This window comes from Panthera pardus, unplaced genomic scaffold (genome assembly GCF_024362965.1).
Source record: "Panthera pardus isolate Hobbes unplaced genomic scaffold, ASM2436296v1 HiC_scaffold_9, whole genome shotgun sequence".
Taxonomy (NCBI): domain Eukaryota; kingdom Metazoa; phylum Chordata; class Mammalia; order Carnivora; family Felidae; genus Panthera; species Panthera pardus.
This window is the reverse complement of record NW_026527024.1, coordinates 5,633,395-5,651,677: the sequence shown is the minus strand read 5'-3', so window position 1 is coordinate 5,651,677 and position 18,283 is coordinate 5,633,395. Positions and strand designations below refer to the sequence as shown.

Genomic DNA, 18,283 nt, shown 5'->3' with positions numbered 1-18,283 from the left:
GGGGAGGTCAGAGCTCCAGCTGAGGCCCAGTGGGTACCAGTCTGAGGAGGGGGAGATGGGGGGGCGTGGACACTGGCGAGGGGGAGGGGGAGGGGCCAAGCTGGCCAGACCCCTTCCAGGGGCCTCTCCACCTAGTCAGCGGGATCTTCCACACTGGCTGAGCCAGGGCCTGAAGGCAGAGTGAGGAGGCCATCTAGCGGCGGGGGTCGGTGGGGAGGCGGGGGGGCCGGGCCGGGAGGCGCCTCCTGGGGGGTGGGGGCAGAAGACAGACAGCCACCTGTCCTCAGCGGGGATGCTGGTGAGGGCCGGAGGGATGAGAGGGATGGGAGGGGGAGGGGCGGGGGAGGGAAGGGAGGAGGGACAGAAAGAGGGGCGGAGGGGGCGGAGGGATGGTTGAGAGGGCACCCGAAGGAAGGACAGAGCCCAGACCCGGCAGAAGCGGATCCTGAGATTACCTGGGACGCAGGGCCAGGCCGGGCAGAGCCTGGGGTTTGGAACCTCTGACCTGCGTGGGGAGGGGCCCGAGTCGTCTGGAGGGGGAAAGGCAAAGAGAGGGAGCCATCTGGTGTCTGGAGGTGGAAGACAGAGAGTGTCTGGTGTCTGGGAAGCGGGGAGGGGGCGGGACGAGCGGAAGGGAAAGTGGGGGGCTCACTGGCGCCCTTGCTTCTACGGCAGTAAATACAAACTGCACGTGAGTTTGGTCCAGACTCTCGCCCCCCCACCCCGCCCCCGCAACCCACAGCAGGGAGCAGATGCTGGGAAGTAGGCATCGGGGGCGTTTCACAGGCCGCCCTTATCTCATCCCTGAGGATGGCCAGTCCCGGGGGCGGGGGGGGGGGGGGCGGCCCCCCGGCAGGCTCTGGGGTGTCCGGGCGGGCGGCAAATGGAGGGGGACCCTGGAGTGAGGAGGCCAGCAGGCCTGGGGACCTCCCGGTGGCCTGACGAGGGCAGGGCCCAGAGGGGGGCCGACAGCTCCCTGCAGCTCCGGCTTTGGCCTCCAAGGTGCAAGGTGCGAGCTGTGCACCAGTGGGCGGCCAGGCTGGGACCCCCGTGCCTCCGGGAACCGTGTGTTGTGGGTGCCCGCCACCAGGCTGGCCCTGGCTCCACAGGGGGGTCCAGGCCTCCTGGGGCACTGCGGCCCTTTCTCCCTCGCCCAGTTTGCAAGGAGGAAGCGAGAGAGGGGAAAGGAGGGGAGAGGGAAGGGAGCCGGCAAGGTGGGAAAGGGAGAACAGAGCTGTGGCGTCCCCCGGGCTCAAGGCCCGCACCACCCAGCAGTGTCACATCCACCCTGCATGGTCACCGCCTGGGACAGGCCAACCCTCCAGGCACAGACAGTGTGACGTCTCCCGGTCTGTTTGCACCGTGAGCACAGACGCACAGACAGGCCCTGTCACCTGAGTGGAGACCCTCCTTCCCCCGCTGGCCTGGACAAAGTTGGGAGCTGCTTTCCCGCCTGACCCAGAGGCAGGCAGCCTCCTGAGATTGGTGACTATTCATTCACAAATCACAGGACGGGGTTGGTGGGGGGGGTGGTGGCGCAGGTGGGTTCCATCTCTGGAGGCCTCAACTGGCTGGGCCCCAATATTCTTCAGCATCTTGGAGGCCCAGCTAGATGGTTCTCAGGGTGCTCGCCTCCCCCGCCGTCCCCGCCAGAGGCTTGCCTAGGCCGCTGGGAACACCCCATTGTCTTAGGGTCGAGCTTTCACCTCCCGGGCTGGGCTGGGGTCCAGGGAGACACTTCACTTCACAGAGGGACACTCCAAGGTCTGACTCTCCCCGGGGCCGGTATTTCCATTCTCCACAGAGAACCTTCCCTCCCTCCCTTCCTTCTAGAGCAATTCCTACATATGGGTGAGGTGGGGGTGGGGGGCGAGAAGGCGAGGGTACGTTCTGCAAAATGGGGGATTTCAGATTTTATTTTTCTGGTCCAAACAGGACTCTTTTGGGGGTTATTTTTTTAATTCTGAAGGAAGCACAGGGACTGAGGACTCCAGGGTGGCTGGCTCTGAGCACGGAGCCCTCCTTGACCAAAACAGGGTCCCCCCAGGACCCTGCCCCCTCCCGGGCTGCAGCCCCCAGGCCCCTGACGGCTGGCTGGCAGAGCCCCATGGAAAGCCGGCTAGGCACGACGTGGAAGGAGCCTGAATCCCACATTAAGCTCATCCCTGGCCTGCACTTTGCTCCGATCGATTGATCGTGGGGGCGGTGTGCGCACAGCCTTGCCCACTCACCACTGCCCCCAGGCACAATGGGCCTCCGCCCACCACGCAGGCCCCAGCACCCGCTCCCTTCTCCAAGCTGGGGTGCGGCCCCCACACCCGCTTGGCCCAGCCAGCCGGACAGTCCCTCGGGTCGCCCTGTCCCAGCCCCTGAGCACGCCTGCATCCCATATTTTGGAGGGTTAAAAATAATGCATTCACTGAATCCCCACAAAAGAGCGGTATTTTCATATTTTTCTAAGGTGCTTAAGGCACTTCAAATAACAATGCTTCAGGTTGTGGTCAGTGACAATTATCATCAGAGGATGTTGAATATTCAGGAGGAGGCTCGGACCCTCTGTCTTTAAAATGCAGGGAGACCCGGCCTGCACGATAAAGTCTCCCGAAAACAACATTTAAATATAGGACCCGGGTGGCTTTGCCCCTCAAACATTTGAGAGACTATCTTTTTGATGATCAAAGCGTGGAGTGGGGGGGGGGGGTCTAGACTGTCCTTTAAAACTTAAGTTGGTTTTAACTGAAGCACCTACCATTCTGGAGAAAGGGAAGGGGGAACGCGGTGCTGTGCACAAAGCGGGGGGGTAACCGGTGTTATCCCGAGGAGCGTGCCTCCTCCCCTCCCGCCCACCTTTGTCTCAGTAAAGATTTTTTTTTTTAAACTCAAAGGCTTCAGGTGAAAATAAAGCCACGGCAGCAGCAGAAAAAAAAAATTTAGTCTTTTTTAGGGTTAAACATCAGAAGACAAGCTTGTGCTGCTGTGGCCAATCAGATACGCCCCTGCCAGCTATAATATAGCACCAAGGGCAGCCTGTCTCGCAAGCTCTCCAGGCTTGCTACCATTTAAAATCAGACTCTTTTTGTCTTTTGATTGCTGTCTCTAGCCCCAACTCCGATGTGTTCCGTTATCAGCGACCAGCAGCCTGCCGCTCCAGCCCCCGTCTGGGTGGGGATCGGTGGCCAGTCTCCCGCAGCCGCGGCGGGCAAGGTTATATAGGAAGAGAAAGGCAGGCAGAGAGCGAGGGAGCCAGGAGCAAGCCGGAGCGCACGGGCACACACTCGCGCACACAGACCCGCACGGGGACAGCGGGAAGGCGCTGGGCTCCGGACGAGATGCTGCTGGCGAGATGCATGCTGGCGGTGTTCGTCTCCGCACTGCTGATGTGCTCGGGGCTGGGGTGCGGACCCGGCAGGGGATTTGGGAAGAGGCGGCACCCCAAAAAGCTGACCCCTTTAGCCTACAAGCAGTTCATCCCCAACGTGGCCGAGAAGACCCTAGGGGCCAGCGGACGATACGAAGGGAAGATCTCGAGAAACTCGGAGCGATTCAAGGAACTCACCCCCAATTACAACCCCGACATCATCTTTAAGGATGAAGAAAATACGGGAGCAGACCGGCTGATGACTCAGGTAGAAACCCGGCGCTGGGGCGTGGAATGTGCTGCTTTCACGGGGGTTCTGTGTAACCAGCGGCTCCAGACGGAGTCTGTTTGCTCTTCAGGCCGATAGCGAGGCGACTTCACCCTCTCCTTCCCCACCCACCTGCCTCCTTACCACCCCTTCCTCTTCTTGGAGGGGGAAAGGAGGCGAAGGGTCCAGCCGCAGAAGTTTAAGGTGGGGGTGGGCGGGGAGGATGGCCGATGTGGTCCACGGCTGTGGCCCTGATTTGATCTGTCCTGCTGGGATGGCCCTTCCCATCCTGCCTCAGCTCCGGCTTGCAACTTGGGGAGACCCTCCCTCCGGGGGCCTCTGTCCTTCCCAGGTCGGGGACGCACACGGAGGGAGGGGGCAGAAGTCCGCCCCCTGAACGTGAAGTGGCTTCCAGGTCACCCTAGAAATGCAGCCTGGGGCATTAGACAGGGGCGCTCGCTGGCTCCCCTTCTGCACGGGGCTCCTCCTTCCCACGGCCACCCCCACCCCGCCGCCCCCGGGGGGCCAAGGGCCCCCGCGTGGGGAAAGCCAGCAGGCAGAGCCCACAAGAGGCAAGGGCTCCAGAGGCGCCGCCTGGTCCCTGAGTGTATCACCCGGCCGCGCTGCCATTTCACCGTGGGCACTTGTGCCCGGCAGAGTGTGAATGTATTGATATTTCTTTAAGGATGCGCGTCCGTTCTCCCGAGCCCGCGGTCCTTGAGGGGAGGGACTTAGAACTTCTGGCATTGCATCACTCCGGTCCACCTGCCGGCACAGGAACTGGGGACTAGATATTAGCGGGAGGGGGCTAGGAGGGAACAGCAGAGCAAACCAGCCGTGCCCTCCCTCCGGGCCTCCGTCTGCGACTTCTGGCTGCCACCCTCCCCGCCAACCGTAGACTTTCTGAAACTCCATGCACGTATCACCGAAGCTGGAAATGGCTTTCCTGGCAAATATAGGTCAACATCCTTTTTATTGCCCTATTAAAATCTCCAAGTCCTACCTTTCGGGCTAGGAGCGCACCACTGCTGGCGGGGCGCAAGCACGGGGGAGGGTGGGCGGGGAAGGCGCCCAGGGGGAGCCCCTCCGGGCCGCTCGCTTCCCCGGCCCGATTCGGGCGGCCAGGCCGGACGGAGGGAGGAGAGGGGCCGCGGGCTGGAGCGGACGGAAGGGGCGGGAGGGAGCCTCGCTCTCGCATCTGCACGCGACCACCTTAAATCTGGACCGCGAGTGTGGACGCGCGCTCCTGTGCCCGGGAGCGGCGCGAGCCACAATGAACTCCGCGCAGGCCGCGGGGCGCCGGGGGCGCGGCCGGCTGCGGGGAGACCCCGACCCCCGGTCACCTCGCGCCCCGCGGGAGGGAGGGGGCCTTCCCGGAGCCCCCCCACCCTGGAACCCGGGGAGAGGGGTGGCGCGGCCGGGGGAGGCGGCGGGGGCGGGGACGCGGAGGTCCCGAGCCGGCGGGGTCGCCGTGCGCCCGCGTGCGCGCGGGGCCGCCGCCGGAGAGGGGCCCCCGGAGCCCCCGCCGCGGGTCGCAGAGACCCGAGCGCGCGGCCGCGCCTCGGCCCCCGTCCCTCCGGGGTGAGCGGTCGCCGCGGCCCGGGGCTCCGGTGCCGTGCGCGGGGCAGGGCCGGGCCGGGGGCCGCAGCGGGGCTCCGACGGCCGGGACGGTCGGGCCCGGAGGGGGCGCGGCGCGGGCTCCGACGACCCCCAGGCCGAGCCCCGCACCCCCGGCCCCTCTCCCGGCCGCTCGCCGGGGACCCACGGCCGAGCCCGGCGCCCGACCACTCTCGCCGCCGCGCGCGCTGGCAGCATTTGAACTTCTGACCTTCTGTCAACTTCCCTCCGACGAACGGAACGAAAACAAATACTTTTTTTCCTTAGGCTAGTGGCCATTCCCGTTCCCAGCACAAAAGGACGGGGGAGGGGCAGCCAAGTGGGGGCGGGGTGCGGAGAGCCGGGCCGGGATTGCAGCCCGGACCCCACGAGTGTCCCCTGCAGCCGCAGATGGCCGCTGGGCAGTGCCGGAAGGTGCCCCTGGCGTACCCTGTCCTGCCCTTCCTTCTTCTCCCCTCCGAGAGCCGCGGAGGGGGCGGAGGCCGGGGTGGTGAGGGGCAGGGCCGGGGCCGAAGGGGTGAAGCCGGACGCCTCCCAGGCCGCAGGGGCCGAGCCCTCCTCGAGGACCTGTTGGCCCGCTGGCCCCGCGCTTCAAACAGCCTCCCGGATTCTGTCCTCGGGCGCGCGTGTCCCTCCTCCCCCGGGGCGGGCCGGCCCTCCGCGTCTCTGTGTGTCTCTGTCCCCCTAATGTGACTGCCGCCCAAGTCCCTCAACCATGGCAAGACCGTCCCCAGTGGAACTTTCAGAGCAGTTCTGGAACGCATGAGCTCCTGGTTAATATTAACTCGGAGAGGGGGAAGCGCAGACAGACGCGCTCGCCCCGCAGGCGCGGGTGCCAGGCGCGGGTGCGGCGGCCGGGGGGCTCCGGGGGCAGGAGGCGGCCTCCGGGGCAGGGCCCGAGGGCCGCGCTAGGGACAGCCTGGGACGGACGCCACGCTGAACGGATTTGTGTGTGCGTGGCGGCCCGGCCCGGCGCGCAGGTGTGGGTTTGAGGAGGGTCCCCCTGTTTGGATAGGAGGGGTCTGTTTTCCCGGAGCGGGGGGTGGGGAGGGCGTGGAGACAGGTGTGTGGGGACTGGAGGGGGGGTCCCTTTTGAAGCGGGGACACCCCTCCCCCGCACTGGGGAAGCCGGGCGGCCCTGCTCGGGCTTCTGGGCACCGAGCGGCTGCGCAGACTGGAGAGGTGGCGGGGGCTCGGGCGCGGGGACGGACTCGGCCTCCGCCCACACAAAGCCCGGCCCGGCGGCCCCGCTGGGCTTCACGGTGGCTGCACCGAGCCGGGCTGGATTCGCGGCCCACGACCCAGCGAATCGCTCCCCGGCCTGGGCTTCCCGGCTCCGCCTGCGCCCGGCCCGCCGGCCGGGTGCACAGCGTCCCGCAGGCGCGCGCCGGGGCCTCGCGGCGCCCGGGGGAGGGCGCGTGCGGAGCGGGGCGCCAGCCGGGCCTGGCTCGGCCGGGGGCTCCTCGCCGGGGGCCCTCCGCCTCGCGTCCGACTGGCGCAGCCCCGGGCGCTGGGGGGGTGGGGGTTGGGGGTTGGGGGGCGCTGGCCCGCGGCCTCCCCATCCCGCCCGCCCCTCGCCAGCTGCCCCGTGGGGAGCTGCGACAGCTCCGTCTGCCCCCCAGGAGGAGGGAGCTGGGGCGGCGCGGGGCCGGGGTGCGGGCCGTGTGCGTGTGCGTGCGGGTGCTGTGCGCCTGCGCAGCCGGCCTGCCAGCCCGGCTCCAAACTGACCCTGGTTTACTGATTGATTTTCATGTAAAACGCGTTCAATCCTCAGGATGACCTCACTCAAACTCTGCCCTTCCGACTTTTTTTTTTTTTAAGAAAACCGCTGTGACCTGTTACCGGGGCTGCCCCAGCACCGCCCCCGTCCCCCCCCCCCCCCCCCCCCCGCCAATTTGTTGCATGTTTAAGTCCACAAGCGTATTACTGGGTGTTATTACTGTCCGACACTCAGGACTTCTCCTGTTGCGCAACCTTCAGCTCCCCCGGAGGCGCGGGCAGAAGACAGAAGTCCGCGCAAGTCCCTGCCCGGCTCGGTAGGGGAACCGTCCCCACGCCGCCGACAGGACCCCCGAGCGGTCTTCTGTCCACCGCGCTCGCCGGGGTCCACAGCCCAGCCGGCGCCGCCTCGCTCTGCGGGAGGTCAACTTGAAATTGCCCTGCGTCCCCAGCGTCCGCGTGTCTTGGGGACGCCCCTTGGCGATCCTGTCACCACCGGTTCCCCTCCTTCGAGCCCCTCGCCCCACCATCAGCAGGAACGTCTGGGCAGGGAGGGAGTCCACACACAGGGCCGCCGCTCTGCTGTTCCTCGCATCCTTAGCTGAGTGTGACCGGAGACATCCGCGGGGGCTCCCCCAAACCCCAGCTCCTCGTCACCCCGGCTCAGGTCACGCCTCTTCAGCGTCCCTGCGCTCCCGCAGCTTCCTCGCGGGGGTGGGGGGGTGGGGAGACGCCCCGAGGGCTCCCAGGCCTCGGGCCTTTCCGCCTCCCCATCCCCCACCCGTCAGGCCCCACCTCCTCCCTCCACCTCTTAAGTTTGCTCTTCAAACTTGCAGGACGCCATTCTGCTCTGGGGCCAAGAAAACAAGAGGGGGGAAGGGAACAGGTTAAGGAAAACAAGAGACACCATCAGACCGCAGAAAAGCCGGAGAAAGGAGTTGTGTGGAGAAAAGGAATGCGGCTGTCCTGATAAAGAGTGTTTGTCGTCGGCCCGCCCGCACTGAAAATTATAGCTCACCTGCTTGCCCTTCAGTCGGCTCCCTCCTGCCCGTCCGGGCTATGGGCTCCCCGCCCCCCTCCCTGCCTCCCTTTGGCTGGATTCACGTCTCAGATAGGCACAGGGTAGGAGGGAGGGCCCCGAGATAACCCAGGGCTTTCCATTCTTAAGAAGCACACCGCATAGGTTCTGTTTCTACAAAGTTGCGCCCTGGGCCTCTCTCCAGCCTCCTGGGGAGGGAGTCCGGCCAGGGAGAAGGGTGGAGCCTGGCGCAGGTGTGGAGAAACGGGGCCACCGAAGGGGAGCTGGGGAGCAGAGGGCGCCTGGGGGGTGGGGGGAGTGGGCCACTGCCTTGGGGGCCTGGCCGGTCCTGCCGGTCATTGTGTGAAACACGCAGTTCTCTCGTTTCAAAAAGACTTCACCTTCTCAGGCCCATGGGCGCTGCGCTATGTCAGATTGTCGGGGCGAGGCCCTCGGTTCATCTGCAAAGAGGACCAGCCCCTCCGGCAGAGCCCCCCCCCCCCCGCCGCCCACCAGATTGCCACGGCCACCCAGCCCCCCCGCGTCTCCACAGGGCCCTGATCCGCAGGCCCCGGGGCCGGGCAGGCCCTGCGGGGGGCCGGGACGGGTGGTGGGCCCAGACCCTCACATCTACGGGGTCCCCCTTCTCTCGGCAGCGCTGTAAGGACAAACTGAACGCGTTGGCCATCTCGGTGATGAACCAGTGGCCCGGAGTGAAACTGCGGGTGACCGAGGGCTGGGACGAAGACGGCCACCACTCAGAGGAGTCGCTGCACTATGAGGGCCGCGCGGTGGACATCACCACGTCAGACCGAGACCGCAGCAAGTACGGCATGCTGGCGCGCCTGGCCGTCGAGGCGGGCTTCGACTGGGTGTACTATGAGTCCAAGGCGCACATCCACTGCTCCGTGAAAGCAGGTGAGGCTGCCGGCGGGGCCTGCTCCAGAGCCCCCGCCCCCCTCCCACCCACCCAGCAGCTCCAGATCTGCCCACGAGACGTCCCCGCTGCGCCCTGCAGCCTGACTCCGGGGAGGGAGACGCGCGGGGGGGGGGGGGGGGGCAGGCAGCGTGGCAATGGCTCGGGTTGCTATTGTGGGAACAGACCCTATAGAGGTGCGTCCGCCAGCCAGGAATCGCCCCTGCCCTTGAGGCCACCGAGGCCCGGGGGGTCTCCAAGCCCAGATGCAGAGGGCACAGGGCTTCCGGAGCCTCCCCCCACCCTGCTTCCGGAGCCCCCCTCTGCAGGTGGCGAGACAGGGAGGGTGGGGGAGGGGACTCTCCCGGCGAGAGACTGAGCCCTGCAAGGTGAGCCAGCTCTGGCCTACATTCTTCCTCTCCTTCAGGGCTCAGGAATCAGGCGGCCCCCATCCAGCTCCCCAGCACAGGAGGGGCGCCCGGGGTGGGAGCCTCGGGCCTCTCCCCTCCCTGCCGAGCAGCTTGGATCCTAAACTAAGGCAACGCACTGGCTAAGCCTTTGGGGAGCGGCCTGGTGGGAGGTAATAAATCCAGTGGTTACCACTTCCAACATCTGGAGGCCGCAAGCCCAGAAGCATCCCCCCCTTATTAGGAGCCAGCTGGGTGTCCCTGAGCCACAGGCAGGGCCAGGAACACCGATGGGAGCCTGCAGCTGTAGCCGGCCCTGGCTGTGAGGGGGACTTTCCTGGGCCTACAACGCCACACTCTGTCGCTGGCGAGGAACAGCCACGCCAAGAAGGCACTGTTCCCGCGGCAAACAGCCCAACCCGGAGGCTATTTATGCAGATGTCTCCATCTCAGCCTAAGGTGGTGCATTTAGCAGAGCAGTTCGCAGTGAATTTCGGAGGACCTGTGTCTTCCCCGCGCCGTCCCCGCCCAGTTTTGCCTGTTTGTCTCCTACACCGTATTTTAATAGCATGTGTTAGCAGAAAAACGCTCTCGAAGTGTCAAGACGCACTTGGTAGCTAAGGGAAATAGTGGCTTCTTATCACAACAGAAGGAAAAGGTGTGGAGGGGGCGGGGGGGGGGGGCGGTGCGGGGCGCACGGCCAGAGAGGGAGGACGAGCAGGCGGCGCCCCCGCTCCGCGGGACTCCCCGGGGAAGGTCGCGGCGGCGCTCGCGGCGGGCCAAGCCTGTCCGCGGGGTCCCCCTGGCGGGGGTCCCTAGAGGTCTCCTCGCAAGTGAGCGGTGGTAATCCCGCCCCAGGATCCCGCCCGGGGAGGGCAGACCCCCGGGGCGCGGAGAGCCGCTCATTGGCATTCGGCGCACACGGGCCGGGGCGCGGGGCGCTGCGTGTCAAGCAGGGTCGTGCGACTCGACGACTCGGGCTCGCCTGCGCCCCGGGTCGCATTCCGGGGGGCGACGGCGGGCCTCCAACGGCCAGGCCCGCACTTCATGCCGCAGAAACCGATGAGAAGATTAAAAACCCTGTGTAATTCCAGCAGGAAGATTCTTTCTCGCGATCTCTATTTGCAAAACGCATGATCCCGGAGATTGGAATGCAAAAGACACCAGGCCCTCCCCGCCCCTCCCCCGCGGCCCCCTGCGCGCCGCCCAGGCTCCGCGCATTGTCCTCGGGACAGTGAGCCTCAGAGAGCGACGGAGGGCTCGGGAAAGCGGGTAGTCAAGGGGCCTTGAGAACCGGCCGCTTCCAGCGCTCGAGCAGGCCCCGCCATTTAAAATTCAAATACACATCTTGAGCGCTTGGAAGAGGGAGGCCTGGCTGTGCAAATAGTGCTTGTGAGGCCCGGCTTCTGGAGAGCCCGCGTGTGAATCGCAGGGGGGCGGGGGGTGGGGGTGCACCTGAGCAAATAGGGAGGGGGCGGCCGAGAGAGGGGATGAGGGAAATGGAAGTGGCCCCTCTTGCCAGAGTGTCTCCCACTTACGGCAGAGACCACAATGACAATGCCGGGCCCTTTATTGGATTTTAATTAGAAAATCCACACAAGCCCCGGATTTTCACACCTCGGCCAATTCCCTGGAATGTTTGTCCAGTTGCTACAACTACTACAGCTATTTTGCACTCCCTGGCCACCCCCCTGCAACACCCCCCACCCCCCCGCAACCGGCCGGCACCGAGGCCCCCGGCTGGGCGCTGGGGGGCCGGCAGGCGAGGGGTCCCCGCGGCGCAGCGCGGGTGCGGAGAGCACGAGGGGGCGCCGCACCCCGCACCGGGGGCGGGAGGAGGAGGAGGAGGTGCACCCCGGCGCCCGAGGGAGTTCGAGGAGGCTTCCTGAGGAATCTGAGTGGAGAGCAAATACCCCGCGAATTCAGGGCGAGGCCGGGTGTGTGCTGAGCCGGGGGATGGGGTGGGAGGAAGGCGGAAGGGAAGGAGTGGAACCGGCCTCCCGCCGGAGACGCCAGCCGACCTTTGTCACCTCCAGTCCAATCTTAAGAGAGCCGTTGAGGAATGTATCTGCAGCTGAACTTTGTCACCGAGACGGCGGGGCCGAGGGACAGGGGTCCGCGCCGGACCCGCCTGGACTCTCTCCCCGGAGCTGCGCGCGTCCCGAGTCTGGGGCGCGGGACCGCAGGCGGGGGCCCCTCCCCTCCCCCCCCCCCCCCCCCCCGCCGCTTGGGCCTCCCTGCAGGCGCTCACCACCCTGTCCCCTCTTGTCTCCCTTCTCCTCCCCCCGCAGAGAATTCGGTGGCGGCCAAATCCGGCGGCTGCTTCCCGGGCTCGGCCACGGTGCACCTAGAGCAGGGCGGCACCAAGCTGGTGAAAGACCTGCGTCCCGGGGACCGCGTGCTGGCGGCCGACGACCAGGGCCGACTGCTCTACAGCGACTTCCTCACCTTCCTGGACCGCGACGACGGCGCCAAGAAGGTCTTCTACGTGATCGAGACGCGCGAGCCGCGCGAGCGCCTGCTGCTCACCGCCGCGCACCTGCTCTTCGTGGCGCCGCACAACGACTCGGCGGCGGCCGGGGAGCTGGAGGCGCCGTCGGGCGCCGGGCCGCCGCCGGGGGGCGCGCCGGGGCGCCGGGCGCTCTTCGCCAGCCGCGTGCGCCCGGGCCAGCGCGTGTACGTGGTGGCCGAGCGCGGCGGGGATCGCCGGCTGCTTCCGGCCGCCGTGCACAGCGTGACGCTGCGCGAGGAGGCCACGGGCGCGTACGCGCCGCTCACGGCGCAGGGCACCATCCTCATCAACCGGGTGCTGGCGTCGTGCTACGCGGTCATCGAGGAGCACGGCTGGGCCCATCGGGCCTTCGCGCCCTTCCGCCTGGCGCACGCGCTCCTGGCCGTGCTGGCGCCCGCGCGCACGGACCGCGGCGGGGACGGCGACGGCGGGGGCGGCGGCCACCTGCCCCCGCCCGCGCCGGCTGCGCCCGAGGCGCCGGCTGCGGCCGACGCGCCGGGTGCCGCGGGCATCCACTGGTACTCGAAGCTGCTCTACCAAATAGGCACCTGGCTGTTGGACAGCGAGGCCCTGCACCCGCTGGGCATGGCGGTCAAGTCTAGCTGAAGGCCGGGGAGCCGGGGCGGGCGCGGGGTGGGGGGGGGGCCGGGGGGGGGTGGGGGGGAGCGACAGCAAGGAACAGCAACAGACACGCGGAAAAGCGCACGGAATGAGACTTTAATTATAATAATAATTAATAATAATAATAATAAAGTAGGACAGTCCAAAGTAGACTATAAGGAAACAGAGACCCTGGGAAGTTTTGTCATTGTGTTTAGTTTATATATATATATTTTTGAATTTTTTTTGGTTGTTGTTTTATTTTGTTTTTTGTTGTTGTTTTTTTTTGTTTTTTTTTTTTCACCTCTCCTGGCTATTTATTTGTTTGGTATGAATAGATGTTTTAAATAATATGAACCGGACCTTCAAGAGCCTTAAATAGTTTGTTTCTTGGATAATTTATTATTATCATGTGAACTGTACTCACGGGGGTGAAAGATTATTTTGTGAGGCCAAGCGACCTGCTCAGAGTCTATTTTTCTACACGTCCCTCGCCCTGACTTTCAGAAAGCCAACCTGCACACTCCACATCCCCTCCTTCGCCACGCGCCTGCTTTTCGGCAACTGTAAACTGAAAGATGCTTCGTGGGGGTCCACAAATTATATTTTTATACACAGAATTGTAAATTAGATTTTTTGAGAGATCAATACTTAACTGAATTACATTTCATTTTTGAAATAGTGTAAAATATGAAAATATATTATTTTAATTTAACTAGTTTCCAGTGTAGCGGCCACCGGGCGGGCTGCCTTCATGGCTTAATATTTGGTTCTCATCACCATTTTGGCCACATTCTTGGAAGTTGAGACTGTTACGCGCACACGCGCACACGCGCGCGCACACACACACACACACACACACACACACACTGGTTTTGTTCTGTTTTTGTTTTTGTTTTGGACAAACTGGAAGAACTCTGTTATTTTTAACTTCAAAGAATTTATTAGAAAATAATATTTTTTAAACGCGCACATAGCGATGAGCCCACAAGGACGGAGGCTGTAGTTTGTACAGAGAAAAACAAAGGATGTTTTTGCATTAATAACTTGAGAATTAACTGCTGTAAATTTACTAAAATGTATTTTTGAATATTTTGTAATAGTTTTATAGAAATAAAATGTACCACGCACAGACTGGTTAGTATATCCTAACTGAGAATTCCTGTCGCAGCCCCTCTTTTCTTTTCCTTTTTGGCTTCTCTGTCCGGGAACCTGGTGCTGACAGGAGTCCCCGGCGTTATATTTTTAGATGTGTTGCTTATACTGTGAATTCAGATCAGCTTAAGTAGGAAACCAAAGTAGGAAACCAAACCGACCCGTCTATTGTCATCGCTGGAGAAGCCTCAGCTCTGTTTGTATCTGTGGGGTGTGCGTCTTTGTGCGCCCCCCAGGCCGGGGGTGCTGTGTGTGGGTGCCGCTACGCCCCCACCGCCAGCCCCTTCACCGCCACCGCCCGCCCTGCGGGCCCGGAGGAGGCGGCCCCGGCAGCATCGCCCAGAACCTTCTCCCCAGGCTCTGGGTAGCTGTGGGCAGGCCTCGTGCACGCCACGGGGAAGGCCGGGTCCCCCGGCCTGGAGGGAAGGAGGGCTCTAGCTGCTTTCTAAAGTACTGGGGGACCCCTTCCGGAAGGGCCCCCGAGGAGAGGGCCAAGTGTGGGTCTTCTGTGAGCCCCCAGGCCCTTCGTGGCAGAGCCCCTGAGGCACGCACCCTGTCCACCCGCTCTGGGTGGGGGGCACCCTGCCTCCTCCCCCGTCACAGCTGCTCGCGTCAGGGCTGCTGGGGTCCTCGGGCCTCGGTGAAGCTGTCAAATCCAAGCTGTCTGTCTGGAGTGGTTGTTAGGTGTAGACCTTTGTCCCGAGGACGTGGTCCTCCTCTGGCAGGCACCCTTTGGTTGGTGTCCCGTGTCGGTGGGTCTGGGGGAAGGGGCCTTGGCCGTCACCCTCCGTGCTGTGGCGTATGGAAGGCCACGGTCGTGTCCGTGCCCTGGGCCGGGCGTCTAAGCCGGGTGCGCTAGGCGGGCACAGGGCCTCTTGGCAACGCAAGCCTGTCCAGAGGCCGGCCTGGGTCTGGGGAGCAGAACCGAGCCTGACAGCTCGGGGCAGGCCTCGATCCGGCCGGGGCAGGGTGTGGAGACACAGCTCCCAGAGGCAGGCCTGGCGTGGTGTCTGCAGCCAGAAACGCGGGTCCCTGTGCCTCTTCCAGAAGGCCGGGGGCCTGGATGGATGGCACCAGGGACAGGGGCCCGGCGTGCGGCCGGGGGCTTGCCTGCTGTGGGCTTCCCAGGGGTCGGGCCCTCCGGGCAGGCGTGTCCTTGGTTTTTCTCTGTAAAAGACTTTTCTTTGGCCTTCTGGGTAGTTAGCAGGTACAAGGCTTACCACCCCTGGTGGAATGTGGTGGTTTGTGTTCCGTTGACTGTTCCGTCCTGAGTATGACCGACGAGAGAGAACCAGACACACTGGTGGCGTGAAAGCTCCGGCTTCATTGACGGACTGACCGACTGGCGGTGTGGCCGGACGGGCCGCGAGAGGACCCGAGCGCCGGCCAGGCCCCGAGGCCCCCCACCGGTGACCGCCAGCGCCGGGGTGCCGGGGCCCTGAGCCGCGCCCCACCCTGGCCAGGCCTGGTGGTGCCCTCTCACTGCTCCCCGCCTCCCCGTGCCACATCTCAAGCCCCTTGCCCACCTCTGCGTTCACCATAGTCTGTCTCGTGGCCAAGGAAAGGGAGCCCCGTCGGAGAGGAGCTCCACACAGGGTGTCAGGACGGCGCCGCGGCGCCCCCACCCGACCAGGCGGCCGCTCCGTCTTCAGGGCCCATGGCGTGGAAAGTCTGTGCGAAGTGCCCGCAGGCTGTCGCCGCCAGCCTCGCTCCCGACGAAACGCGTATCTATTCCTGTCGAAAGCGTGTATCACAATGTACTTGAAACCGTTATCTTTGTGCTCTATTGTTTGAACAATTAAAGAAGTTACAGAGACCGTCTGCGATGTCTGCTCTGTGGCGGGATCCCTGTCTCGTGCTGTCACCTGCGCTCCCCGCCGTACTTCCCTGAGCTTGTGAAGATGCGACCGAAAAGGTCTCATTGAGCGCAGACCACAGACCCCCTCGGTGGGCGGGTGTCGGGCCGTGGGGACTTCCCTTGCGGGGTGGGCACGTGACTCATACGTTTGGGGGAGCCCCTGGGGCTGGGGCGGGGGGGGGGGGGAGAGACAGGGCTGGCCTGTCCTGGGGGAGGCCCTCGGCCGTCAGCATCACGCCCACATGGCAGACCGTGGCCAGACTCGCAAAGAGTGCCAGTTGGTTGCCAGACGTGACTGGGAAGTGACGAAGGGCCTGCGGTGCGGGGCTGGCTCTCCAGCAGCGATCTGGGCTCTCTGACGACCCATCCTTCAAAAGCACAATTTCCTCAAAGGGGTTGAGGGGCCCTGGAAATGGACTTCCGCGTGGCCTCCTATGAGCCGGTCTCAGAACACTCCCACGCGCTCCGCTGGAGGTATGTGTTCGGTTCGGGGTGGGGGGGGAGGTTGGTTGGCAAATTATGGCCCCGGAGACAGATCCGGCCCTTGGCCTGTTTTTATTACAGCCCGTGGGCTGAGACTGGTTTTCCCCTATTGTTTTCATCGTCGAAAACGAAAAACCTCAAAGAATATTTCATGGCTGGTAAAATTAGGTGAAGTTCAGATTGCAGTGTCCATCCATCAGGTTCTAGAACCGCCCCCACTCATCCCTTCACACGCTGTCTGTGGGAGCCCCTGGGCCCACACGTTGCATCAGAGACCACACGGCCGCAGAGCCTGAGATATTCACTAGCTGGGTCTTTACCGAAAGAGTCTGCCTCGTGTGGTCTGGGATGGGGACACGTAGGGTGAAAGCAGCCACGCCGCGGGGACAGGAGGCCGGGGCTGGAACAGAGGAGGGCGTAAGCCATCGGGGCACAATCTGTCGCGATTCAGGTGATGACCCCACTCAGTTCCGCCCCTTACTCAGAGCCACAGGGAGGATGACAAATCCGGGGAGACCCGCCGGCAGCCACTCGGACCCAGTGGTGTTAACGGGCAAACCTTAACGCTCGTCGGTGTGAGCGAAACCGGAAAGTCCGCGTAAGGTAGGGAAGGGGTGGGACTGAGAAGAGGAAGAGGTACGCGTCTGTCTCCCGACCCCACAGTGAGGAAACAGTAAGTCTGGATTTGAAGATAATCTTGTTCTCCAATTAAGAAGAAAATAACAGGCATTCGCATTTTCCTCCGTAACACGCTCTGGGGCCTGCCCCACGAGGCGGGGAATGCGGTTCGGAGCGTCACCTTTTCAGTGGGGATGTGTGGTTTCCGCGATGGGGGCGGCTGTGTTCCCAGAAAGGGGCAAGCTGGCTTAAAAAGGGGTGAAAACTCTGAAGCCTGGAGGTAAAGCTCTGTTCTGCCCAGAACCCCAGGAAAGCATTGCCCCGAACAACAGGTTGCTGGATTTCTGCATGCAGTCCTATTTATGCTGGCTCGGGGCCTTGCGACCGCTTCCAGGGGAAAGTGACACCCTCTCCCCAGACGCCACCCATCATCCCAGCCGGGAACCCCTCCTCCCGCCCCAGGAGAGCTCAAGGCCACCCCCTGGGAACCCTGGCCCTTAAGGGCAGCGAAACAAACCCAGTGTCTCTGAAGGGAGCCTAGTGCTCCCGGGTCCCTGTGTCCACCACCCCTGCCACCGCATGGGGCAGGTGCCTCCACCAGACGGCGCCCAGGCCCCTGGCTCAGCGCTGGGCCACCCACCAGGCAGGCCACGTGGTGGGGGGGGGGGGGCGCCAAACTTGGCCTTGGCAGAGTGTTGGCATCAACACTGCCGCTCACCTCGCCCTTCTGATGGCCGCGCCGGCCGCCCCCCGCGTGCTCCCGGGGAGGGCTCCTTGAAGCCCCCCCCCCCCCCCGCGTCCTCCGCTGTCCAGGAGGCAGGAGGCCGGGGGTGGGCGCGGGAGGAGACCCGGGGGGCACGGGGTGCTGGGTCAGGTGGCCCGCTGCCGGCGGCGCGGTCCTCCCCGGGCGCGGGTCCAGGACCGCGGGCCTTGAGCAGCGTCCCGCACCTGCAGCCTCCGGTCCCTGAGTGGAGTCGCAGCGCCCTCTGCGGGCCGCGGCGGGAGACGGTGGGCGCGCACCTGCCCGCGGACCCGCCGGTTTGAGCGGGCGGTGCCGGGTCCTGTGCCTCCCTCCCCACCTGCGGGGACCCAACTCACAGCTCGGTGCCCCCCCCCCCCGTGCCCGGCGGGCCGGGCCCGGGTCGGTCCCCGCTCTGAGGACCGCTGTATTCTCAGTGAGCAGCAGCCACCAAGGAAGCACGGAGGCGACTGTCCTGGAGACGGGCAGTGTGACCTCTCCACTGGATGCTGGGGGGGGGCACCTCGCTCCCCCCCTCGGGGTTACCCGAGACCTGCCCACCCCCCACCCAGGGCTGACCCCGCGGGGCCTCTGTGCCCTCACAGGGTGGGGAGGAGGTGACTCAAGGTCCGTGAGGCCCAGAAACACTGCTGTTTGAAGGCCGGCCGGTTGGGGTGTCCCATAGGCTCCACCCGGATCCAGGTGACATCGACCAAGCCCGTGTACACACGGAGGAAAAAGACAGCCTTACAGCCTGAAGGTTCTGGAGGTGAAGGCGCCCGATTCCCTGGCAACAGGTCCTTGAGGCCCACCTCGGTGGGATGGATGCCATGAGACGCAGCTGCCCCCCAAGAGCCCGCGGCCCAGCCCGTGGTCCTCCTGGGGGGGGGGGACCGCGCATCCCCAACAGGGAGGAGAACCTTCCGCCAGCACAGGGGTCCCGCCCGGCTCCGCTGTGAGGAAAGCGCCCTCTCCCTGGAATCCAGGGCTGGCTGGCGCTTCTACGGACTGGGAC

The 18,283-nt window shown here is 64.5% G+C and overlaps 1 protein-coding gene across 1 annotated transcript in view; it reads left to right on the top strand.

Moving 5' to 3' along the window:
* Positions 1-12,437, top strand: part of SHH (sonic hedgehog signaling molecule) — a 29,724-nt gene extending 17,287 nt beyond the window's left edge. Inside the window, exons 7-9 of the mRNA XM_019424734.2 lie at positions 3,015-3,626; positions 8,637-8,898; positions 11,595-12,437. Coding sequence (XP_019280279.2) covers positions 3,015-3,626; positions 8,637-8,898; positions 11,595-12,421 — 1,701 coding nt within the window. The 3' untranslated portion in view covers positions 12,422-12,437. The remainder of the gene's footprint in view (positions 1-3,014; positions 3,627-8,636; positions 8,899-11,594) is intronic.
* Positions 12,438-18,283: the final 5,846 nt, after the last annotated feature.